Raw genomic sequence first — 25630 nt, 5'->3', positions numbered from 1 at the left:
TATTCAGTATTATGTGGTATGTGTACCATTATGAATTTAACTGTTAACTTTCTGGTAAGTATGTAGGTTGTTTGTGGGGGTAAGGAGTTGTTTTGGTTTATTCTAATACCAATATTACTGCAATATCTAACCCTGACATACTTTTTTTTTTTTGTCTTTTTGCCATTTCTTGGGCCACTCCCGCAGCATATGGAGGTTCCCAGGCTAGGGGTCTAATCGGAGCTGTAGCCGCCGGCCTACGCCAGAGCCACAGCAACGCGCCGCATCAGCGACCTACACCACAGCTCACGGCAACGCCGGATCATTAACCCACTGAGCAAGGGCAGAGATCGAACCCACAACCTCATGGTTCCTAGTCAGATTCGTTAACCACTGCGCCATGATGGGAACTCCCATCCTGGCATACTTTTGAAAGCATATTGGTAAGATCAATTCCTAACAGTACGTATGGTAGGGTAGGTGTGTCAAATAGTATGTGCAATTTTTTTTAACTAGGTTGTGCTGTCTGTTTCTCTTCAAAAATATCTCATTAATAATGAAGAAGAACATCTCTTTCTACACATTTTGATATTGTGGAAATTTAAAATTTTTGCCCATGTAATAGGTTAAAAATGGTATCTCCTTATTTTTTTATTTGCATTTACTTATTTATGAGTGTGCTTATGTGTTTTTATTTTGCTAACCAAGTCTGTGCATTTTTTTTCTGTGAATGTTTTTATTCATAACTTTTGCCCCATTTTCTATGGGAATTTTCATTTGTTCTCTATATATTATGAGTTTTAAAATGGAGTTTTTGAAAAAGATGATAAGTAATCTTGGATGATAAATGATTTGCTTTTGAAAATAGAAGTAGGCTTCTTGATGAATCATAATAAGGTGCCCAATTCAAGATCACTGAGGAAAAGTATAAGTTGAGAACTTGTTTTGTTTCATAAGCTATTTCTAGAATAGTTACTATTTTGGTCTCCTTCATCAAATATCACTTATTGGGAACCCTGAGAATCCCTGATGCTGGCATGGGAGAGGTTGGTGAGATTGAATATACAACATGAGAACACAGCATATACTATTTCGGGTAATACTGTTTCTCCATCTAGGATTTAGTCCATGATGGTGTATTCATCAGGGTTTTCCAGAGAAACAGAATCAAGAGGATATTTATTGTAAAGAATTAGCTTATGTGATTTTGGAGGTTGGCAAGTCTCAGGATGTGCAGGGTGAGTTGATAAGCTGGAGACCCAAGAGAGCTGATGTTTCAGTTCAGGTCTAAAGGCAGAGGAATAAAACAATGTCTCAGTTTGAAGGCTAACAGGCAGGAAGAATTCTTTATGCCTGCTCAGGAGAGTAGGCCTCTGTTTTATTCAGGCCTTACACTGATTGGATGATACTATTAGGGAGGGCAACCTGCTTTACTTAGTCTGTGGGTTCAAATGTTAATCTCTTCCAAAAACACCCTCACAGACGTACCCAGAAAAATATTTGACCAAATATATGGGAAACCCATGACTTAGTCAAGTTGACACATAAAATTAACCATCATAGATGGGGACACCATTTGGATATTTTGTAGAATGTCATCATCAGCTTAATCTATTGCCACTATACAACTTAAAAAAAAAAATCTCATTTCCGTCATGATTTTTACCTGACACAAATTAGATGTGCAGATATAAAATCTCCAAGTACTGGAGTTCCTGTCATGGCTCAGTGGTTAAGAAACCCAACTAGTATTCACGAGGACAGGAGTTTGATCCCTGGCCTTGCTCAGTGGGTTGAGGATCCGGCATTGCCGTGAGCTGTGGTGTAGATTGCAGACATGGCTCGGATTCCAAGTTGCGGTGACCGGTGTAGGCTGGCAGCTACAGCTCTGATTCGACCCCTAGCCTGGGAACCTCCATATGCCATGGGTGTGGCCCTCAAAAGACAGAATCTCCAAGTACTTAATAACTGTATTATATATCTAGCCACCCATGCATGCATGCATCCATTCATTCAGTAAACATTTACTGAGCATTTACTATATACTGTTTTAGGCATTCATGATACAAGAACCAAGTTCCTGCCCTCTTATAGTTGATGTTCTGGCAGAGAAACAGTGCTTGAATGCATTACACCTACATCCTTTCTTTGTGTTAGGTTTTTGGTGGAGCATTTGTTTTATTTTCCAGTTTTTTCTTTGGAAACTCTTGGGGAAGAGGTCATATTTAATTATTTGTAGTTCATGCAGAATCTAATAGTACCTTCTGCATAGTAAGAAAGTATGGTGATATAGATTTAGCTGTATTTTCAGTTCTAATTTAACTAATTCTTTGTAGAAACCTATTTATATTTTCAATTTGTGCAGTCTCTTGAGAGAGTGAATTCTTTAGATTTTCTTATCACTATGTAAAATATTTATTTCAAAAGTAACTTTTAAAAATTACATGCTCTACTAGAAAATTTGTAAAGATACAGAAAAATAGCAGGGGAAAATGTCTCTATAATACATAAATCAAAAATAAGTCCATTTTGTGACAAACTTTCTTTTTTTTTTTTTTTGTCTTTTTAGGGATGCACCTGTGGCATATGGAGATTCCCAGGCTAGAGTACAGTTGGAACTACAGCTGCCAGCCTATGCCACAGCCACAGCAACGCGGGACCTGAGCAGCATCTGCGACCCACACCACAGCTCACGGCAATGCCGGATCCTTAACCCACTGAGCAAGGCCAGGGATCGAACCCATGTCCTCATGGATGCTAGTCGGGTTAGTTAACCACTGAACCATGGCAGGAACTCCACTTTATGAATGAATTTTTAAAAATGAATTTTTATATAATTCAGTTCAAGGTCTCCATAATTTTAGTGTATATAAGCTTTTTCTTAGTTTATTTTAATATTATCTTTGTAATGCTCCGAGTCCTTTACTCCCTCTACTCAGATATGTTATTAGAGGATTTGTAGACTCCCTCTATACCATTTTAAGTTTTATAATTATGTCCCTTTCAACAGTTTTTAAACTGCTTTGAAGCTTTCTATCCTCTTTTAATTGTTCCATAATATAACTTGAGAGAGTCTCTGAAATCAGAATAACCTGGATTCAGATTCATATATTCCACCCGTTCCTGGCTATGTAGTATTAGGAAAGTTTAAAAATCTATACCTTGGTTCTTTCATTGGAAAAAAATGAGAGCAATAGCAATAGCAATATCTAGTACAAAATGTTGTTGTGAATATTATATCCTTTATGGATATAATATACTCATTGTTAATTTGAATAGGCCATGCACATAAAATCTTTTGATAAATGTTAGTTTAAAAATATTCTACTTGGTTGAAGCTGACCTTTGCATATGCTCAGTGAATAAGGATCCAAATTGCTAAGTCATTCCAAAAATAATCTGTATTTTGGAATCAGCTGAGCTCACAGCCCCATAATGTGATGAGCCAACAAGTAGTCATTTAGTTTGGGACCAGACTTCCAGGGAAATTATCTATATGGGATATGTCTAATCAGGTATGCTTTAGAACAGATTCAAATCTCTAAAACCAACATTTAACTACTCCAGGTTCCCAGAATAAGTAGTAAAGGGCAAAGGGAAATAGACACATGCCCCTTGATTATGTTCTGTTCTCATTTATTATCTCTTGTGTTCACATAAAGTTTATTACACAGAAAACTGTATTTATTGACATCAATTTTACTGACTGCCTGCCTTCTAAACTAATACAGTCTTCTTGGAGTCCCTGTTGTGGCTCTGCAGAAATGAATTTGACTAGCATCCGTGAAGATGCAGGTTTAATCCCTGGCCTCACTCAGTGGGTTAAGGATCGGGTGTTGCCATGAACTGTGGTGTGGGTCCCAGATCTGACATTACTGTGGCTGTGGTGTAGGCCAGAGGCTACAGCTCCAATTCGACCTGTGGCCTGGGAACCTCCAAATGCCATGGGTGTGGCCCTAAAAAGACCAAAAAAAAATAATAATAATAATACGATCTTCTTGAGTGAGTGAACTGTGATTTTTCTGTTGTTTACTTTTGGTTGTCATTGTTGCGGGAGATGGGAAAAATTTGAAATGTCATTTATCTGACACTATATGAGGCACTATGGTAGGCACTTAACATACATCATTTCTAATTCTCACAATAGCCGTTCAAGGTGGTTATTATTATCCCCATTTACTAATGAGAAAAATGAGACTCATGGAGGTTGAGTACTTGGCATATGGTGGCTTAGTTAGTACATAACAGCAATGCTCTTTAAGCAGACCCTATTGTCTTTCCTATTAATGATCCCATGGAGGACAGTGAGAGGAGCTCATAGCCTCTGATGTATTGTCCATTTCTTTCTCAACTTTTTCCCTGTAGTATGAGATATTGCTCCCTCCCTGCCTGGTGTTACATGTCAGTGGACACATGGCTCAAAAACGAGAACAAAGTCACAGTGCTCTTCCCCTAGTTCCTCTCTTTCATTGGTTAGTCCCTGCCCCAGGGGGAAGGGGCAAATAAGGACTATTGCCATTTTATTTCTTTTATTTCTTTTTTTCTTTCTCTCTCTTTTTTTTTTTTTTTGCTTTTTAGGGCTGCACTCGTGGCATATGGAGATTCCCAGGCTAGGGGTCTAATCGGAGCTACAGCTGCCAGCCTATACCACAGCCATAGCAATGCCAGACCTGAGTCACATCTGTGACCCATGCCACAGCTCACAGCAACACTGGATCCTTAACCCACTGAGTGAGGCCAGGGATCGAACCTGCAACCTCATCGTTCCTAGTTGGATTCATTTCTGCTGCGCCATGACGGGAACTCCTCATTTTATTTCTTTATGCAACCAGGAAGATTTATTTGTTTTTATTTTACCATCTACTTCAAAAGGGATGTTGATTAACAATTGAAAGTCAACATGGGCAGTGTAACTTACCAATGTTGACAGGACTGATTTATTAGAAAAGGTGATTTAATTTGCATATGCTCTCAGTTAGGGTGACTTCTTTCTGGTGACATTTACTTTTGCCATTCTCTTCCTTTTTACTTTTGTGTTTATTTTCTTTCTAAAATTGATGTATTGGAAGTACTCCTGGGCAGTTCTATCTCAGGGGTTCTCCCAGGTGGGTGATCATGGCACTCATTCATAACAGTGTCCTTCAGAGAGAAGGTAGAGGAGAGCCTGGAAGCCTTGGCTAAGCATTCTTCTGTTTAGTTTAAGCAGGCATTTAGTTAGACATTGCTCACATCTCTTCAGGTCCATCTTGGAGGTTCTGAACTAAAACCTATTTGTAGGAAATTATAGGAGGAAAATAGAGGAAGACAGGGATATAAACTGAATAAATGTATAGCAGAAACATACTTGCCTTCGTAAAATGTTTAAACCTACTTCATATTCTGAAATTGTTATAGTTATCAACAGGTTTTTTTATTCTTATGAAAATAGGTGCTGAGGAAACAGTGATAAATAAAACACATGGCCCTTGCCTTTGTTAATGTAGAGTGCAGCATGGAGAAAAGAAAAAAACTAATTATACACCCCAAAAAGGTACATAATAATCTCTAAGAAGAAAGAGTAAGAGCATTATGAGAGAGTTATAATAACAAGACCTAACCCTATGTGAATTTCAGAGGAGTGAGGGAGGGAAGATTGGTCCGGGAAAGCATCCCTGAGGAACTAATATTTTCATGGGTACCTGAAAGGTGAGCAAGAGTGAACTAGGCCAAGGGCTGAGGAGTGGTGAAAATTGCATGCAGTGGGTATATCAGATTGGAACTACTATAAATTAAGAGGAAGATGGTGCATTTATGAAATTAAAAAGGTCATCATGACTGGAGGGTAGTGAATGAAGGAGAAAGTGGTAAGAGGTGAAGAAGAGTAAGGCAAGGGGCAGATCATAAGGGGCTTTGTAAGCAATGTTAAAGATTTTATACTTTATCCTAAATGATGTGGGAAGCCACTGAAGGATGTTATGCAAGAGAGGGACATGGTCAAATTTACTAAGCTCAGAAGTGACTCTTGAGAGATTTTATGTAGTTCTCTAACTGTTTTAAAATGAGTTTCCAGAGTCCATAGATTTTTTTAATGTGGTCCTTTTGGAAGTTATTACTTTCACAAGAAAATGCCACTTTCCTGGAAACTTTACGCCTCACAATTGGAAAGAATAACTTCCGGGTTAGTAAGAGCAGTTATACCACTGCTTCTAACTCTTGGAAAATGCTATATTTTTTGAGTAGTTTGCTAATTGTGGAGTTAGATTTGGGTCTATTTATTCATCACAGTGGTTCTCACACTTGAATGTGGATCATTAGAAGCCTGGGGGTTTGTTAAATGCAGACCATAGGAACTGATCCCCTGATTCTGATTCAGTAGGTCTGGGTTGAGACCTGAGAATTTTCATTCCTGACAAATTCCAAGGTGCTGCTGGTGCTGCTGGTGCTGCTGGTGCTGCTGGTCTGAGGTCCACTCTTAGAGAACTAATATACATCTTGCAGAACACCTCAGGACCATTGGATATATGTCTAAGACGTTTGATTGAATTTGAAGAATTTTTGGCTGGTGGACTTCAATTCTCTTAAACATACATACCTACTCACCACCAAAAAAAAAAAAATTAATGCAGTTTTGAAAGGGAATATTATGTGGAAAACAACTGAATAAAACATATAAAGTTAATTGACTTTGTTAAGGTATCATGGAGGCCTGCCATGGCAGAGCCCTAGAGTATTTTGGGATAGATGGGACATACCTAAAGCATAGAGATACTTTGAATCGGTATCAGAATGAGTAGTAAAGGCAGTTATGGTTGAGATACCTCATAGAGGAGAAGGATCACATTGAGCTGGAGTAGCTACAGAATGGAAGCTCTATGGCCAAGGTTGGACTTAAGCTGGATATTGAGTAGCTAGGAGCACAAGGTGTCCCATGTAGAGATGGATGGGATCTTTCAGTGTGCTTTCTTAAAAGTCCGTTTTCATTTATTTCTTTTCTATTCCTAAAGCAGAATTAAAGTAGATTTGTTTTAAAATCAAAGTTCACTGAAAACTGGAATATGAGGTAAGTACTAGTATACCAAGGAGACTTAATGATCCAATTATATTTTCCTGTCTTTCAGTTTATTGTTCCCAATTCATTCTCTTGAACAAATATCGATTAAATACTTAGTATATGCCAAGTACAATACTATATATGCTATATGCCATACATGGGGAAAAAAACTAGGCATAATTCCTGACTCATGGAGTTTACAGATTAAGAGGGAAGAAAATGTCAATCAAATAATGACTCAGATAGTTATTAAAATATCTTTGTGATAAATACAAAGAAGGGAAATGCAGTGAGAGGTTATTCTATATTATATTTCTCTTAATGCTAACTCTTTTTAATAGAGGTAGTTAATCAATGAGGACTTGGATTTCACTTACAGAGATTTTTTTCAGATTTAATACAGAATATTGATTTCTTTAATAGGGAATATTGCTCTTTCTCGGTATCATTAGAGAGAAGAATTATTTTTTTATTCTATTTTTTTAGTTATATTTATTCACTTATGTATATATTTTTTGTCTTTTTTAGGACTGAACCCATGATGTAAGTTCCCAGGCTAGGGGTCAGATCAGAGCTGTAGCTGATGGCCTACACTACAGCTACAGCAGTGTGGGGTCCTTAACCCACTGAGCGAGGCTAGGGATTGAACCCACATCCTTATGGATAACAGTCAGGTTTGTAACCTGCTGAGCCACCACGGGAACTCTGAGAGAAGAATTCTTAATAACTTACTAAGATATGTACTTAATAACTTACTAAGATATGTACTCTACACAAATAAGGAACTCTACACAAATAAGGAGCCACCACGGGAACTCTGAGAGAAGAATTCTTAATAACTTACTAAGATATGTACTTAATAACTTACTAAGATATGTACTCTACACAAATAAGGAACTTTAGAGTCAGATGGATATGGTTTTAAATCATGGTGTGACATTTCTAAATCTGTTTTCTTATCTGTGAAATTGTGAAATGATGTAATGTATATTGAGTGTTTGGCGTAGTCTTGGCATACCTTAGATGATTAATGAAAGATAGCTGTGGTTACTATTATTATTAATTGTAGTAGTAGTAGTAGTATTTCTTTTCCCCAGAGGAGCAGGCATTGATAGAGAGGTCCAAGGATGCCAGAGGGAGGGATTACTATTAAATGAGATAGAAATCAAAGAGAGGGAAGCCCAGGCACTGTAGAAGACAAACTTCACCATTTTATTCATCCACATGGAGCCAGTTTGTGGCTCCTTCTCCCTCTCATTCATATGGAAAACCCTGATTTTGTGAACACCAGGATTTTGCTTTTGGAACAGGTGCCGATATCTACTTCAGACAATGTGTGACCCAGATCAACCTGAGAAATGACAAGTGGGAAGTCTCCAAGGAAACAGGCTCCCCAGAGCAGTTTGATATTGTTGTCCTCACAATGCCAGCTCCTCAGATTCTGCAGCTTCGGGGAGACATTGAAAACTGTGAGTCTCGGCCTGTGCTGTATACCTCAGGGAATGGGCTTTCTTTGATAGAGCATGAAATTAGTTGAACTCTTAGGAAAGGGTCTATTCTGGATTCTCTTGATTTGCATGTTTGAAAAAGTGCCTGGTTCATGATATTAATCTAAGCCAAACTAAAATCCAGATTTTTGAAAACTGGTTAAAAATTCAATACTTCTGTTTTGTCTTTGCCTTTAAGAAGTAAGTGTTTTTGATGGATATGTAGTAGTTTAGCCTAAAAGAAGAACAGTCTCTTTGTGGCCATTGTGGAGTAAAGAAGGTTTTATGATATAAGCATTGATTATGTGACAGACCTGGTAAACCTTATCTTGGATTGTTCTTGAGTTTGAGTCTCATGTTCTTCTCTGAGATTTGTTGGCTCAACTTTCACCTGGCTTCTCTCACCTCCTTTTTAAAAAAAAACAGCTTGAGACTAATTCACATACCATACAACTCATCCATTTAAAGGGTATATTTCAATAGTTTTTAGTATATTTAACAGGACATGCAACCATCACCACAGTCACTTTTGGAATATTTTATCACCTCAAAAAGAAACTCCTTATGCTAAAGCTATCACTTCCATCAGTCCATTCCCCTTTCCTGCCCCCAGCTCTAAGCAAACAATAGTCTGGTTTGTGTCTCTATAGATTTTCCTCTTACCTGGATTCTTAAGAAAAGCTTTTCTATGGCTCTGCTTTGTGTCTACCTGTGCCAGGTTTAACCAATTATTCTCCTATCTTTCATTATGTCTGACTGAACCTGACATATCAGGGTTATTGATTTCTGAAGGAGACAGCATCTTGCCTTGTGGTCCATGAGATATAACAAAGCAGAGTCTGGTGATGGTGGCAAGGCTTTGGGGGATGTGGCAAGCCTGTAGCTTTTGACTTTGTGATATGACTAAAGGTGACATTGGATTTGATTGAGAAATAGCCTTTTATGCCACTATTAGAAAGAAAACTGGTAATAACTATGGTTTATAGATCTTAGATTTAGAACTCTAATAGAAATTGTTCTCTGAGGAAGAACATAGCTGCGTATTATATCTTGAAAGCAATTTAAGTTTCAGTTCTACTGTGCAGTAACAATATAGCTTCTTTTCTAGTATAGTGTGAGATAGTAGTATGGAAGGAATTAGAATATTTGTTAGATAGTTATAGGCAAAGTAGAAAACTAATTTCAAAGATCTCTTTTATGAGTCTACCTCTAGTGTGTTGCTAAAGTGAATTTAAAGTAGGATAATTTATTACCATGAAGTCTGTAATAATCGGATTGATTTTGAGACAGTATTAAATAACATGCTGTAACATTTAACTAAAACAGTTATTGGTCAGTCAGTAAATTCAGTTATACTGTAAATTATATATTCTGATTTTTAAAAGCTACATAGTTTTGTATCTGAAGAGAGACCAATGTTGCATTGGAAAATATTTCTAAATATTTTTATAAGTGACATATAAATACCATGGCATAGACTGACCTCCAAAATGTTTAAGTGCCTGCGAATTAATTTTATTTAGGTCATCTATATGCTTATTTTTTTGAGTAGCTCAACTGTGTCAGGGAGGGAGAGAGAACTTATTTTTTCTTACTCTTACTGTATTACTTTCTGTCTCTTCTGGGGCTTGGGTGAGCGCAAATTTTGCTTTATGGTTTTTTGGATACCATATTATTTGATTCATAATTTATCTTCATTAAAATTATACCCTTTAAGTTCTTTCTTTAATTCCATTTTCATTTTATTTTGCTTTTATATCAACTTTGACCAATAAATAAGATGCTTATTCTTTTATTTTCATTTGTCTAGTACATCCTTTTTACTTTTATCATTTCAGAGCTACTTTATTTTAGAAGTACCTCTTTCATTTGTGTTTATCTTTGAGTCCAGTAATGTTATAAAGATATATCTTATTGTTAATAGTTTTGTGGCAGTTTTTCATGAGTCACATTGTACATTTTCTGCTTGACAATTCAGCTTTTCTGTTATTTTCAGCTAAGTTTCCTTCTAATGCTTACATGAAGATTTATATCAGTTCCATGTATTATGATCTCAGAGTTATCTTAAAAAAATATATAAGGTATGTCCCTTCTATATCTGCCATTTTGTCTCAACTACCTTTCTATTTCGGTCTTTGCATTGTTTTTTACTTTCTATTTCCGGCCTTCTCTGTATGTCACCAATGTAGTTTTCAGATGTGTTCCTTTTGCTCCCTTCCTTGAGACACTGTTTCAGAGAGGTCATATATTCCTTCACTGTATTGAGGTCATTGCCTGAGTGTGTTTTGACCTAATCTGCTTCCTGGAAAAAAAATTTCTGATATGTATTTTTCATCAGCTCCTTCGCTAGGTTCTGTTTGGTTTCATTGTCTTCTTCCTTTTCTCTGCATAGGTCTCTGTCTAATCATTACTCTTTTTTTTTTTTTTTGTCTTTTTAAGCCCACACCCATGGCATATGGAAGTTTCCAGGCTAGGAGACAAATTGGAGCTGCAGCTGCTGGCCTGTGCCACAGCCACAGCAACGCCAGATCCAGTATGTGTCTGCAACCTACACCATAGCGCATGGCAATGCTGGATCCTTAATCCACTGAGTGAGGCCAGGGATTGTACCTATATCCTTATGGATACTAGTTGAGTTCATTACTGCTGAGCCACCACGGGAATGCCATAATCATTACTAATCTTTAAATGGGGCCATTTCTGTCAGTTCGTGAAGGAAAGTATTGTCATGGAAGGCCAGACATTTTGGTTAAAGTATGTTGCCTCAGGACACTTTCTGTATAAACTTTGTAAATATTTAGCTTTGAACTATTAAATACTAGTGATCATTTATTTATTTATTTAACATGTAAAGACTTCATTTTTTTTTTTAAATTTAGAAAGATAAAAAGATGCATTGCTATTTCTTTTCCATCTACCCAAAATAGTTTGACAGAAACTTGGTAACATTGTTATTGCTTGAATATCATAACTTTAAAAATAAGTATAGTTTACTCTTACTATAAAAAGTGATAATGTGGACGCCATTTTAAAAAGGTTATCATGCTGAAAAGGAAATAGATCTTTTTCTTCCTTTTCTTTTTTAGTAGTGGGATATGTAGGCTCTTTATGATAAAAAAAGTTTAAGAATGATTGACTTGGTACGTTTGATTGAGGCTAAGTATCTTTGGGCTCTTGTGCTGGGTCAATTCAGAATTTAATCTCATGCAAATAATTTTGTGTTTGCTTTGTTGTTATATCCACCCTAGCTGTAAAGATTTAAAACAGATTTCCTAACCCTTGAAACATGTGGTTCTGAAACAAAGGGATTAAAAATATCTGATTTCTTTTAGTATTATAAATCTTAGTAAAGACCTCAGTTTGAGGAATTAATGTCTTCTGTTTTCTCAAGAACCTTAAATATACTCTTGCCAGATTATGAAACATCTTTCATTTCAATGAAAGACCTCCCTTTACAAAGCTATCTATTGCCATCTAGTGGACCTGATATATATTGCCGTTCCCTTCAGAATTTTTAAACCAGAGAGAATTATAAAGATGACCAAAATATAGAATATATATACAACTCTATCTGTAATATAATTCAAAAAACCCCATTCAGACAGAGAAATAAATTTAGGCCCATGACAATTAACTAACTTACCCAAAAGTACATAGGTAATTAGTGACAGAACTAGGGCTGTTCCCCAGGTCTTTCCTTCACACAGACTACAAACAGCCCCATGTCATTGGCTTCCTTTGTGCTGTCTTCTCCTTCTCTCCCTCCCTCTCTCTCTGAATATGTCTACCCTTTATGATTACCATAGTACCACATTTTACATGAAAGACTTCCCTTTTGATTACAACATGGTCTGGATTTTCCCTTATCCACCATCCATTTCCCTATTTCTCTTTTCACAGAAGAAACAGAACTAATTATTTAAGTAGTAATTTATCACATTTATTACTTTCTCCCAGTTTGGAGAACAGGGGATATGAACCTTATAGTGAATCTCTTATGATTCATGATTTGTCTTCTGGTTTTATTATAACTGTGCTACTCAATATTATAAGGATTATCTCAATCCTTACAACAATTCTAATTATTGTTATTATTTCCATTCTTGGTGAAGATGCTGGGATGTGAGCCTTTGTTGTGTGACTCTAGAGCCCTTTCACTCATAGCCACTGTCATACATGGCTCTTCACGATATACTTCATCTTAGACTCTCCTATTACTGCTTGTTTCCTGTAGGTGTGAGTTGCCCCAGTGTCCTGCTCACTCTTGATCACCATGTTTTCCAAACTTGCCTATTGAAGATTGCAAGTTTAAAAGGCTTAAAGGCATCTCTAAGACAATTTTGGTTCCTGGGGTTTGGGTAGGGCTCAGGAATCTTTTCCAAGCACCTTATGGGAATTTTTTTCCTCCCAATTAGGCCTGTATGGGACATTCTGCCCTATCATAATACTCATCAGTATCATTTTATTGTGATCCTTATTTATCAGCAAGTGTCTTCCCCACTAAAAAGGGAGGAAAGGGCTCCTATGGACCACTCCATTCCCATCTAGCATCAAGTACCATGTTGCATGCAGACCCTCACACTGTTGCTGCTCAATCAATGCGCATCTATCTTATTTCCCAACTTGATTATAAGCTCCTAGAAGTAGCTGATCTTTTAGGAGTAGGAGGAACCCTGAGGCTCATTGCTTCGTCCCCTCTGATGAGGAATTTCAGTCATGATCTGCCCTGTACAAGATTTTACAATTTATTAGGGGCTTATAGAAGAAAGTATAGTCTAGAAAAAGGAGGCACCTTTCAGTTATTGTTATTGTCTGATTTTGTGTTTCCTATACTTTTTTTTTTGTCTTTTTGCCATTTCTAGGGTCGCTAATGCGGCATATGGAGGTTCCCAGGCTAGGGGTCTAACTGGAGCTGTAGCTGCCAGCCTATGCCAGAGCCACAGCAACGCGGGATCCGAGCTGCATCTGCAACCTACACCACAGCTCACGGCAACGCCGGATCGTTAACCCACTGAGCAAGGGCAGGGACCGAACCCGCAACCTCATGGTTCCTAGTCGGATTCATTAACCACTGCGCCTCGACAGGAACTCCCTGTGTTTCCTATACTTTTAATAGAGCTCTTCATCAGGCTGTAATGGAACATCTGGGCCTGAAATCCCCAGATGTTCCTGTCATGATTCTTCCATTCTCCTGCTAGGAAAGTGGCAGAGGCAGTAGGAAGGATGTGAGAGAAACATTGTAAAAGAAAACTGGTGGGATGTGGTAAGAGATTGTGAGGATTGAGGAGCACAAAAGGTGTCTTTCCTCTATACCAGACCACCTTCCACATAGGGCTCCTGAGGTTTTCTCCCACATGCTTAAAGAAATGCATATTTTTAAAGATCTCCTAATGAATATGCTTCCTTAATAGTTTGATTGCTATCTCACATCCTTAAAACCAAAATACTAATTTGTTTTCTTATGAAAAGAAAGGAAGGAAAGGAGAAAGGAAGACAGAAAGGAAGAAAGATATATATATATATATAGAGAGAGACAGACAGACAGACTGGGTTTGGGGCTGGACTCTTCCTGTGGGAGCCACTCCTCCTGTCCCTGTGTAGACTCACATGCATTCTTGCTCCGACCGGGATGAATCCATAGAGGTGAGCAGAGACATATCAGTACAGCTCCAGGGAGAAAATGTGCTAGTTCTGCCCTGCCCTTACCCCCTCCCCCAAACAGTGCTAATTTGGGACCAAAGGCCTTAATCCCTCTAACATCACTTCAGGAAGCAAACAAATGAAAGCAAAAGTGAGGTCCATGCTGACCATGTGGCCACCATCAGGAGGGTCTCAAAGAGGAGAGTTGAGAGAGGCACAGAGTCAAACGTTGGCTTCCTTTCTTCTGGAATCCTGGTCTCCTCTGGGTTCCTTGCATGAACGGCACATTTTTCATCAGTGCATTGACTTAAAAGTTCCCATTGCCTGGAGTAATTACCCACATCCTCTGTGTTCTCTCTCCTTCAGCATTCAGCTGGGCCCCTGAGTTCTTCAGAGCAAAGCATTTAGAGCTTTCTCTAGTACTTGGTTTTTATACTCTGCATTTAGTTTTGGCCACTCCGTGGAGGGAGGTGAGAGCATAGACCACTGACAGGGCCAGGATTTGTAACCCAGCTCTACCACATACTGTCTGGGTGATTTGGGGCAGGTTGCTTAACCTCCCTGAGCTCTGGTTTCTCTGTTTAGAAAATAAGGATAAATAACATTATCTAACCACATAGGATTATAGTGAAGATAAGTGAGATAATCTGGGAAGAAGATTTTTAAAGTGTGCTGGGCACACAGTAAGCACATAGTTGGTATTAATACTCCCAGTAACTTTTTAGTGTCTGTGACTTCATTACCATTAAGGCAAAGGTCTGGGATGTCTGTTTAAAGAGTTGTATGTGTGGTGTTGAGGATTAAACAAAGGTGACTATTTCATTCTCAGAGCTTTGCAAATAGGATACATTATAGACATATTCACTGTTGTGAAAGAATATGACAGTGCCTTGAAAACTCTACATTTAACTAACTTTTAATTTTTTTTTTTTTTTTTTTAGGGCCACATCCACAGCATGTGGAAGTTCCCAAGATAGGGGTCAAATTGGAGTTACAGCTGTAGGCCTATGCCACAGCCACAGCAACGCAGGATCCAAGCTGTGTCTGCAACCTACACCATAGCTCATGGCAACACCAGATCCTTAACTCACTGAGCGGGGCCAGGGATTAAACTTACATCCTCATGAATACTAGTCGGGTTCGTTACCTCAGAGCCACAGCAGGAACTCTTACATTTAATTAACTTTTAATTAACAAACTATCACTTTTGTAAGAGGAGTAAGTCCTTATTGTAAGTCAACAAGTGACATTCTTCTGAGGGAGCTACAACCTGTCTCTAGCCCTACCCCTCTTTACCACAGACCCCAAAACATGTACCAGAGTGAGGGAATAATCACCTTGTCATAACATCTGCCCTGACCCACGTGACCTCTTTGCCCACTGTTTATAGGATCACCTATACCTCTGAAGAAGCATCATGATGGGAATATTTCTTAAGTGTCCTCATGCCCCTGACATTTTTCTAAATGCTAACTCAAGTAAATTTAAAAGATGTGGTGCCCGTTGGCCAGGTGTTCTCATGAAGATGTGTGTGGGCACAAAAATAACAGGTGACTGACAAGTGTAAAAGTTCTGTGTTAGGGGAAACCAATGTGAAAGTATGTTTATAAGAAGATGTGGTCTAAGCTCTTGTTTATGAATAAGCAAATGGTAGTGGGGAATCTTTGTAGACTCCTAGTAAGGATTAGTAGAATCCTGATAAGGGTTTTGGAATCAATAGTAAGGATATTGGAAACCCAGGGGAAGATTACTTTGTCCTTCTGCAAAAGAGTGGTGTATTTATATCCAGAGTACCATATGGCCATTTTGAATTAGAATTTACAACACTAGGATGCAAAGGATTGTCTATTCCTTCATATCTCTAAATTTACAAATTATCTGCTTAGAGCATCTTTGTACCCAGTGGAAAACCCACTCTCAGTCATCATTACAGCTGCTTTTATCTTCCCTTTGGTTTCACACAGGAATCTCAGGCTTTTATAATGCAAGAAAACAAGGGAGGCATGAGGACTGCGTTCATAAGGTTGCCATTGTTATTGTTCCTCCTCTGCTGTGTGGGGCTGCTCCAGCCATGGTCCTCTGACATGGGTTAGACCCTTTGCCTTGTCCAGGTTGCCTTTCAATGGGTAGCACTGTGCTGACACGGATATCTCCCCACTGCTCTCCAGGCTAAGAGATATGCTTCCTAGGCATTCTGCGGTGAGATCCCAGCTGGGCTGAGCACACAAGTGTGGGCCATATTTCTACCTGGACAGGTATCCCCCAACCCCTGTCCCTTAAACATTTCATCTCCACCCCTTAGTCTCTCCCATTTTCAGGAATCCATCGGCTTAATCCAACTTAAGATTCTGCAAGAGAAAGACACTTTACTTCCTCTCTCTCTCTTTCTCCTGTGCACGTGTGCTCATGTGTGTGTCTGAATCCTAACCTTTAGAAACATAACACTGAGCATCTCTTTCCTAAATTGGAAGGTAGGGAAGGGAGAGTTAATTTTCCCTAAATTTTGGTGTGTTCTTTCATTTCTGGTGGATATGATAGCAAAGGTGTGGTAAAAGTACAGAAGTTCTCAAGAAGGCAAACTATGATAACCAAAGGATCACATACATGTATGAATATAGGCTAAAAGAAATGAAAACTTCTTTATCTAGAAATATAGGATATAGCTCTAGAATGGAGATATACAGTGGTGATAGATAAAGATAAACATGTACATATACATATATAATTAATTATAAATTAAGAGAATCTTAGTTATTATTATTATTAAAATTCTAGAATACAACCATCAAAAGAAGAGCAGAAACCTCTAAGCCTTAAGGTACATAGTTTTAGACTGAGGAAATGCTACTCTACTTCAATGTAGAGAAGTTTTCCATCCAATAAAATATTATTTGACTGAATCTAAAAAAAAAAATCCTTACCTTGCTTACATTTTATTTGTAACACTTGTTCACCCAAAGAGTAATTGTTTAAAAGTTCAAGTAAATTCACAGATGATAGGTTTTTAAAGAACTATTAAAGATCCTGTGGGTAATATTTAACTTTCTAAAGATGTGCTGGTGAAGAACTCTTTCAGGAGTTACCTACAGTACCATCCCTCCCCTTTTATCACATTTGTGCTCCAGCAAGCATAACAGAGCTCCACAGGCTGTCCCCTCACTCAGTTTCTGTTTTTCTTTCAACCTGTGGCTACATACTCTGACTTCAGATATTCAACTACTCACTGCCACCTTAATGTCATACATAAAAGTATCTTTTTTCTTTTGATATTATGTATTTTTTAATTTGAATTTTATTTTATACTTAATATACTTTAGTGATGAAATATTTGAAAGTAAAAGTAAAATTAAATCCACTCATAATTCCATCCCCGTAGATACTAAACCAGTTAATATGTGTTTCTAGATAATTTTATTTTTTTAAATTTTTATTTATTATTATTATTTTTTTCTTTTTAGGCTGCACCTGTGGCATATGGGCATTCCCAGGCCAGGGGTCGAGTTGGAGCTGCAGCTGAGGCCTACACCACAGCCATGGCAACACCGGATCCAGGCTGCATCTGCAACCTATGCTGCATCTTGTGGCAATACTGGATCCTTAACCCACTGTGTGAGGCCAGGAATCAAACCTGCATCCTCAGAGATACAATGTCAGTTAGTTAACCTGCTGAGCCACAATGGGAACTTCTCTAGATAATTTTTAATAATTTTGGAAGAGTGGCAGAGAGGGAAATATTAGCCTGGGTTGCTTCTCAGGCGCTTAGAGAATGGAATACTAAGTGGAACCAACTCTCAATCCCTATTATTTTGTACATAGTAATAAAGACAAATAGATGGGGCAGATATAAAAGGTAAAGATCAAGATATAATAAATAAAATGAATTTAATAGTAATAATCATTTTTTCTAAAATTGAGATCTCCGTTCATTAGCTTGCAAGAAATCCAGCAGAGCAGCTAATATCTAAAGAAGTTTAGAAACTGAATTATTTCCTCTCCCATGGAGATGTCCTACTGGAAAAAGCAGTGAAGCATATTATTTGATGAATAACGGACTTTTGTTTCCTGTGCCTGTGATCAAAATCTTTTCAGCAAAATATCAAGGAAAAAATGAAGAATTTTAAACTTATTTTAGTAAAAAGATTTGGTTCTCATTTTTCCATCAAGGATGATAGAAAATTCTAGAAGTTCTAGGAAGGAAGTTGAAGGTGTTCATTATAAGCATTATTTTATTATTATATCCTATGGTGCATAGTAAGTTCTGAGATTATGCACTTTTGTAGAATACACACCACACACTCTCTACATGGACCTGCATCAGACAATAGGAATGATGTGCAGGGAAGCCAAGGCTACCTTCCTACCACCAACAAACAGCCAGTCTTAGAAGAGATCAGTATCTCCCAGAGAATATTGAGTCTGAAGGGAGAAGCAGGTGGATATTCAAAGAGAGACTGAATGGGTGTGTGTATATGACAAACCCTACAGTTCACTCTGCTACAGGCCCCTGGTACCACAGACAGACCTACCTGGCATTAGGGATGGAGAGAATGAACTCTGAATTTGAGATTAAAGTTTAAAAATAAATACAACTCAGTCTTAAAAACCAATAGTCTCCCAAAACTCAGGAGTCAGAGGAAGTGGCAGAGACATTCATCCTTCTTGGAGTTGAGAGTGATCTGCCACTGATATTACTTGTGTTTATTATGCATTTCAAGTCCTGGCAGTACAGAAGGAGTTTCCCTACTTAAATGTCCCTCTGGGAAATATTGGAAAATAAAAAGAAAAAAGAGTAGGTGGATTAACTAAGTAATGATGATAACCAACATCAAACAGCATTTTGTGAATTTTTGTTATTAAGCATTTTACTTACCTGATATCTTTTACTCATTATAATCACCTTATGAGGAGTATTTACCCCTATTTTATTGAAGGGGAAAGTGAGACTCAGAGAAATTAAGTTAACTTGTCTGATGTCACGTAGCTGTTTGGATGGCAGAACTGGAATCCAGATTTTCTCCAGACTCTAATAATTGGGGCAATGTACCTTTTGCCTCTTTACCCAGCACTAATGTGTGTGATCTCCTCATGTTTGATATAAATACATCAACGATGTAAATATTTGGACTTTTTTGTTCTTGTACACATGTCATCAGTAGATATATGATTGAAACTAGGCTGCAAGGTTGCTACTCTAACAGAAGAGGAGATCTCTTTTTAATGCTGCCTTACTGACTGTGTACTTCCTTCCTAACTTAAAACTCTATTTTTCATTCAGAGTTCTTTGATAACAGAAAGGCTTTAAAAAGAAATGTCAAAACTAGAGATGGGGTGAGATGAAAGAGCAGAGAGCTATAATTTATTGAATTGCGTCATTATCACTAGTTGAGTCATCAACTGAACTGAATTAAATTTTTTCTCATCTGAGCTGGCAAAGACATTTTAAAGAGAGAATAAATTCGAGAACTAAGATTCTTAGCTTTCTGGTAGAAAAATCTGAAGATTCAAATAAAATGTGCTAAACACAAATGAGAGCATATTACCACAATCAACTACTAATTGTAAAGTGGGGGATTTTAAATATTAAGATTAAAAGGAAGCAAGAGATGGATAAAAGAATACCAGCATTCTACACTAGGTAAGCTTTCCCCCAAATTCGTTTTTCTTCTACACCAATGTATCTCATTTAAGAGCTTTCATATTCTGTAGCATCTGATCCATGAGACATGGCTGTATGCTGACTGGACAGTGTGATCATCTGTCATTCTTCTAAAACCCTGTTTCCAGAGTCTGACTTTTTTTCATTCTGATTTGAATGTTTGTTTCTAGAAAAAAATGAGAAAGATTATCTGAAAAAGTATTTGAGTAGCTAGCATAGAACATTTATGTTTATCAGTGTAGAATTCTCTGTTAGTTTGAGGAAGCTATGTAGAAGTTGGTTTCTCCAAAAATTTCTTCCATAAAATAGATAAAGAAAATCAGTATACCCAAAGCAGAGTTTGTTTTCAATTTCTGTGAGTTGTTAGATATTTTTGTATGTTATAATTTTACTTGCCACAGGCATGTAAGATTATAAAATTTTATTCTGAGAAGAAAAATTAAAATCCATTTCTATTCTTAAAAATGTTAATTGTAGTCTTTTATTCAGATGTTGAACTTATTTTTTCATTATATAAATATTTATTGAACATCTGCTGTGTGCTAGAAACTGTTTTGGACACCCTGAATACAGCAGTAAACCAAACAATAAAAGCTCCAAGGTAATTGTGTCCCAGTGGGAGGAGGCATAATATTCTATAATATTCTATTCTAATGAGAGGAGGAAAAATAAGTAAAATATGTGAGATGATAGTGACTACTGGGGAATAAAATGAAGCAATGTGGGAATAAAAAGTGACAAGGAGTACTTTTGTGTATAGTATGAGCAGATCTGTGACCAAGTGATTTCTGAGCAGCAGAGACCTAGAGGTAGTGAAGGTGTGAGCCAGGAGAATATCTGGAGGGATATCCCAGCAGACGGAGATCCAAGTAGAAAATCCCCCCAAAATAAGGGATTTCAGAAGGAGGTTGTTGTGGCTGGTGCGCAATGAAGAAGGAGGGGCAGTGGAGGGGATGAGAGCAGAGAGGAAGCAGGGAAACCAATTATGTAGGGCATTATGGGCTATGATAAGCACTCTGGATTTTACTCCACATGAGATAGAAAGCCATCGAAGGAATGACATGATCTAACTTAGATTTGAGGAGTTTTTATCCTGCCCATTGTGTGGAAGTTAAACTGTCAAAGGGCTGACTTGACTGGATGGACTGATATTGGAAAAATACAGTCAGAAATAGAGGTCACTTGGATTATAGCAGGTGATGTGTTAAATCCAGATGTACAGTGCTCTATAGTTTTTGCATCAATTCTGTGCCTGATGTAGGATCTCAAATGTTCATATAGTTAAAGAGAAAACAAAGCATTAGTGGTGTCAAGAAAATGTTTGAAGAGAGAGGAAGTGATAAGCTATACCAAATGCTGCCTACAGTTTCATGTAAGAGTTGGCCATTGGATTTAGTAATATGGAGGGCATAGGTGACATTGACAATAGTAGTTTCTATGGGATATTGGGAATGAAAAATAGATTGGAGAAGGCTCAAGAAAAAAAGAGGAGGAGAGGACATTGAGATAGTGGATGTAGACCAGTGTTTTTCAATTGTTTTTTCAGTATTACCTCCCTAAGGAGATTTTTTAGACATTTTTTCCTAATTGTCCTCCATCCACCCCGACTTTGAAATTATAATATCATAGATATGCTTTATATTTTCTACATACTGTATGTAGAATATAAAAAGAGGGAGAATTGTTTGCCCAGCAAGAGTCAGTTTTTTCCCTTTGAGGGTAATATTATTCCTGCTGAGAATGTTTTAGATGATTAATTCTTTAGAGGAGTTTTTCTGTGAAGGGGGCAAAGAATTGGGGTGGTAGCTCAATAAGGAGGTTGGGGAGATCCCGCTGTGGTGCAGCGGGATCGCTGTGATGTGGGAGCACTGGGATACAGGTTCAATCCCCGGCCCAGCAGAATGGGTTAAGGATGGTGTTTTTGCAACTGCAGCTTAGGTTGCAGCTATGGCTCGGATCCTCACCACAACAGTAACCAGAGCCACAGTAGGGACAATACTGGATCCTTAACCCACAAGCCACTAGAGAACTCCTGTTTTGTGTTTTTTAAGATGGGCTGTATTATAACATGTTTGTGTGCTGATGGAAAGAATCTAATAGGAAGGGAGACATTGATGCTGTAGATTAAGACTGGATAGTTATAGGAGTCATGATCTTGAGTAGGAGGTAGAGGCTGAGGCTATAGATGGGAGCTAGACAGTTCTCCCCGTGAAACAGGAGGGAAGGTGGTGCATGTGAGCAGAGGTGGGGACGGGATGATATCTTTGGAAATGAAAGCCTGTGGAAATCCCTTTCCAAGGATTCATTTTCTCAGTGAAACAAGACACAATATAATCAGCCAAGACTAAGGAGGGGCAGGAGGTTTTGAAGCTTTAAATGGAGAGAAGAGGTGTGACGTAATCACCCAAGGGAGTGACTTGAGCAGGATGAGGTAGGGTAGCTAGGTAGCACTAAGATCCACTTGAAGTTAGTAATTGTGAGTTTAAAATGAGACCCAGTCAATATTTCCCTCTAGAACTTGATCTCTTCTAAGCACATTAGATATTTTAAATATTTGAGACAATGGAAAATGACTAAAATGAGTGAATACTGAATTTATGCTGCTTTGCTACCTAAGATTTTTTTTTTTCAATTTACTACTGAAATGTTTTTAATTGGAATGTTTTATACCTGATTTTGTTAGAATTAAGGCCTTTGGATAAGAACATAGAATAGCTCACTCTGATTCAACTTTTCTGATCAAAGTAACCAAAATGAACAAGAATCTTTAGTGCCTTTGTTTTGGTTGATGATGATGCTGAATATGGGAAAAGGATGTAAAAATGACAACTAGTTCGAATCTCTTTCTAAATATATTATTTTCATAAAAAGGGAAATAAGTAAATGGTAGTTTCTTTGAGGATGTGATAGTCATTCTCTAGAAATTTCTGAAATTCTGAACTATGCTTAATCATTCATTCAGCCATTTATCCATTTAATAAGCATTTTCTGAGCATCTCTTCTCTCATCAATCACAGGAAGAGCTAGACTGAATATAGCATGATTCCTACCTGAATATACCTGAATTCCTACCTGCATTACAGACATTCGGACATTACACTACTTTTAGAGGAGGTGTACATAATTTATATTACAGTATAAAAAGATATACTCAAACTAATATATTTAGAGAACATAGTTCCTATGTGGTACCACATAGACTTAGCACGGATAAAGGGAGAATGTTATAAAATCAGTAAAATAAAAAAATTCAAGCTCACGATTAAATTCAATATGTTATATACAAAATCTGTTTAACAGCAAACAGTGTGCTCATGGAGACTTCTTTGTCATGACTACAGTTCTGTGCTTCCTAAAATCTTAATTAGAAATGACCAATTCTTAAAGAATTACTAGTTCTCAAGATTGTTACACTTCCCTTTTTCAAGACCAGTTGGGGCTTTTGAAGAGTTAACAGTTTCATAAATCTGGCCTATGATTCATTCTTCTGTTGAAGCCAGGCCTGGTGCCCACAGGCTGTAGGACACACAGATGAACAGCATGTGGCAGTGTTTAAATGCTGTTCTGAAAGCTGATGTCAGGCCTAAGACAATTTAGAACACTTCTCTGCAATGATTTCAAGTGCATCTTGGGATTATATTTTTCTTTTATATTGCTATGTGTCATGCTTTGTTTGCCAAACAGAATATAGAAAATGAATAGGCATTTTTCTGGCACAATTCTTAGTAGATAAATTGTCAGAATGAACTCTACTGCTTAAGAAAAGCAAAAACACAGTTTAGTCACTGAATGTGGCAGCATGTAGGTTGTTACTGTGGGGAATTTTGGTTTGGCCAAAGTGTTATTTTCTTTTAAAATTCTGATAGACCAAGGTTTTTTTTTTTTTTGTTTTCATAATACTCCCACTCCACACACACCCCCGCAAAAGAGCAAGCTATCCTATTACCGAGGTTTCTCTCGTATGAATATAGTTGCACGAATCTAACAAAATTGTGAATTTATTTTGTCGTGACTTTAAATTAGAGCTTTTATTTGAATAAAAGAGAATTAATCCTTTGATTCATTTTTTACTTTCATAGAGAATTTTCTTTCAGTTAGATTTTTTTTCCATTTACAATGGAGTGAATTTTAAGCCATCCTCAAAATACAGATATGTTTGTGTGCGTTTCCTCCTCATTGCCTTTAACATTTTAAGGTAATTATACTCTTAGTGATTAAAATCTTTATATAGTAATATAATAGGGGAAAACATCTATGAACACGCAGTAGTCATTATCAGACAGTAGATGTATAAATATCTTTCTAGTTTGTGACTGTTGACCTTGCACATGAATGTTCTCACTACTCTACCTTTTTTATTTACTGTCATCACAAAGACTTTGCTTTGAGAGAATGTGATTTCTTATTGCCTCCATTACCAATTGCTTTCCATTTGTTTAACATACACATACATCTAATGAGTACTCACCATATTCTAGGAATTGTCCCAGATTCTGAGATCATCTAGGTTAATGAGCCCTAGCCCCACTTCTTAAGGAGCTTATAGTGGGAAGATTTGTTGGTTGCATTTCTCTTTTAGTTGCTTCTGAAATATGTTGTTTTGTATGCAGTTGGGTTTAAGAGCAACTACTAGTCATTTCTTCTGGCCTTCTTCCTAATCCTGGCTCTGCTGCTTATTATCTGTGTGTCCTTGGGCACATTACTTAACCTCTCTGACTCCTTGATTTCTTCTCAGTACAGTTGAGGTGGTAAGTCCTACCGTATCAGGGCATTTGAGAGATTAAAATAAATAATGTATTAAAGCACCTGATAAATTGCTGGCACATGATCAGTGGTCAATGAAAGAAGCTGCTTGTATTTGTCACATGTCTGGCCCTTCTTGCTAAGGTTTAGTTCCTTTTCATTCCCTTGCTGTTATGCATTCTTCAAACACATTGGGAATTTAAAATAGAGTAAATAGCAAGAGCTTCAATTTATGAGCATCTTTTATGTGGTAGATATTTTACATGTCTTGTCAATAATCCTCAAAACAACCCAAAAAGTATACTTACTATATAGGGCAAGACCAGGGAGATAAAAATTACTTTCTAAAGCTATGAAACTACCTACTAGAAGACCGAAAATACAGAGTCCAAAGCTTATCATCTTTTTACTGCCACACATTCTTTCCAAGATTCCTTCTAATTCTAAATTCTTTAAACATTTTTTTGAAAAGGGATGTGCATTATGACCAGAAGCAGAAGAAGTGTTCATTCGAACACAATCTCAAACACTCAAAATCTGGATGCTCGATGATGTCATTAAGAAGCTAACATATAGTGACCTGCGTAAGTGTGACTGATAATCCATGGACAGACCAAAGTTACCAAAATAGTTCATGGATCTGGCCACCTGCATCATTTGTTTTTTCTGTATCATCTGAAATTAGAATTCTTTTTAAGAGGGGATTATGTTAGGGTGAGTGTTTCCCTTCATTAGGCTTTCGGAAATATTTAAAAAATTTTTGTAAGAGTTTATCACTGATTTTTCTTAAAAGATTTGTTTTTTATGTTTTGACTTTTCTTTAATCATAGGTGCTAAACATGGACAATCTGTCCTTGCTTTGGTGGAGAAGTTCTCTGTCTTTATTCTTATGTTGTGGTTCCCTGGTAGCCTGAGGACATCAGGCATAAAGAGGTGATAGTTAAGGAGATGTACAGCAGACCCATGTGACTCAGTTGCTGAGCCATTGCCTACTGAGTTCAGTGTAGCAAGAGTTCCTCATTTAGAAAGAGGAACTTATGGGTATGTATTTTCCATGGAGAAACTGAACAAACTATTAAATTAAATTAGAATAAT

At 37.4% G+C, this 25630-nt stretch overlaps 1 protein-coding gene across 6 annotated transcripts in view; it reads left to right on the top strand.

Annotated features, from left to right (window-relative positions):
* The window catches only part of RNLS (renalase, FAD dependent amine oxidase), a 290892-nt gene that overhangs the window by 2349 nt on the left and 262913 nt on the right, over positions 1 to 25630 (top strand). For all 6 annotated transcript variants that reach the window (XR_007132177.1, XR_007132179.1, XR_007132178.1 and 3 more), the window contains exon 4: positions 8320 to 8478. Coding sequence is in view for 2 of the 6 variants with exons in the window: in XM_047760356.1 (XP_047616312.1) it covers positions 8320 to 8478 (159 nt within the window). In the remaining 4 variants the exon portion in view is untranslated. The remainder of the gene's footprint in view (positions 1 to 8319; positions 8479 to 25630) is intronic.

This window comes from Phacochoerus africanus, chromosome 15, assembly GCF_016906955.1.
Source record: "Phacochoerus africanus isolate WHEZ1 chromosome 15, ROS_Pafr_v1, whole genome shotgun sequence".
NCBI lineage: Eukaryota > Metazoa > Chordata > Mammalia > Artiodactyla > Suidae > Phacochoerus > Phacochoerus africanus.
This window is presented reverse-complemented; position numbering and strand designations above follow the sequence as displayed.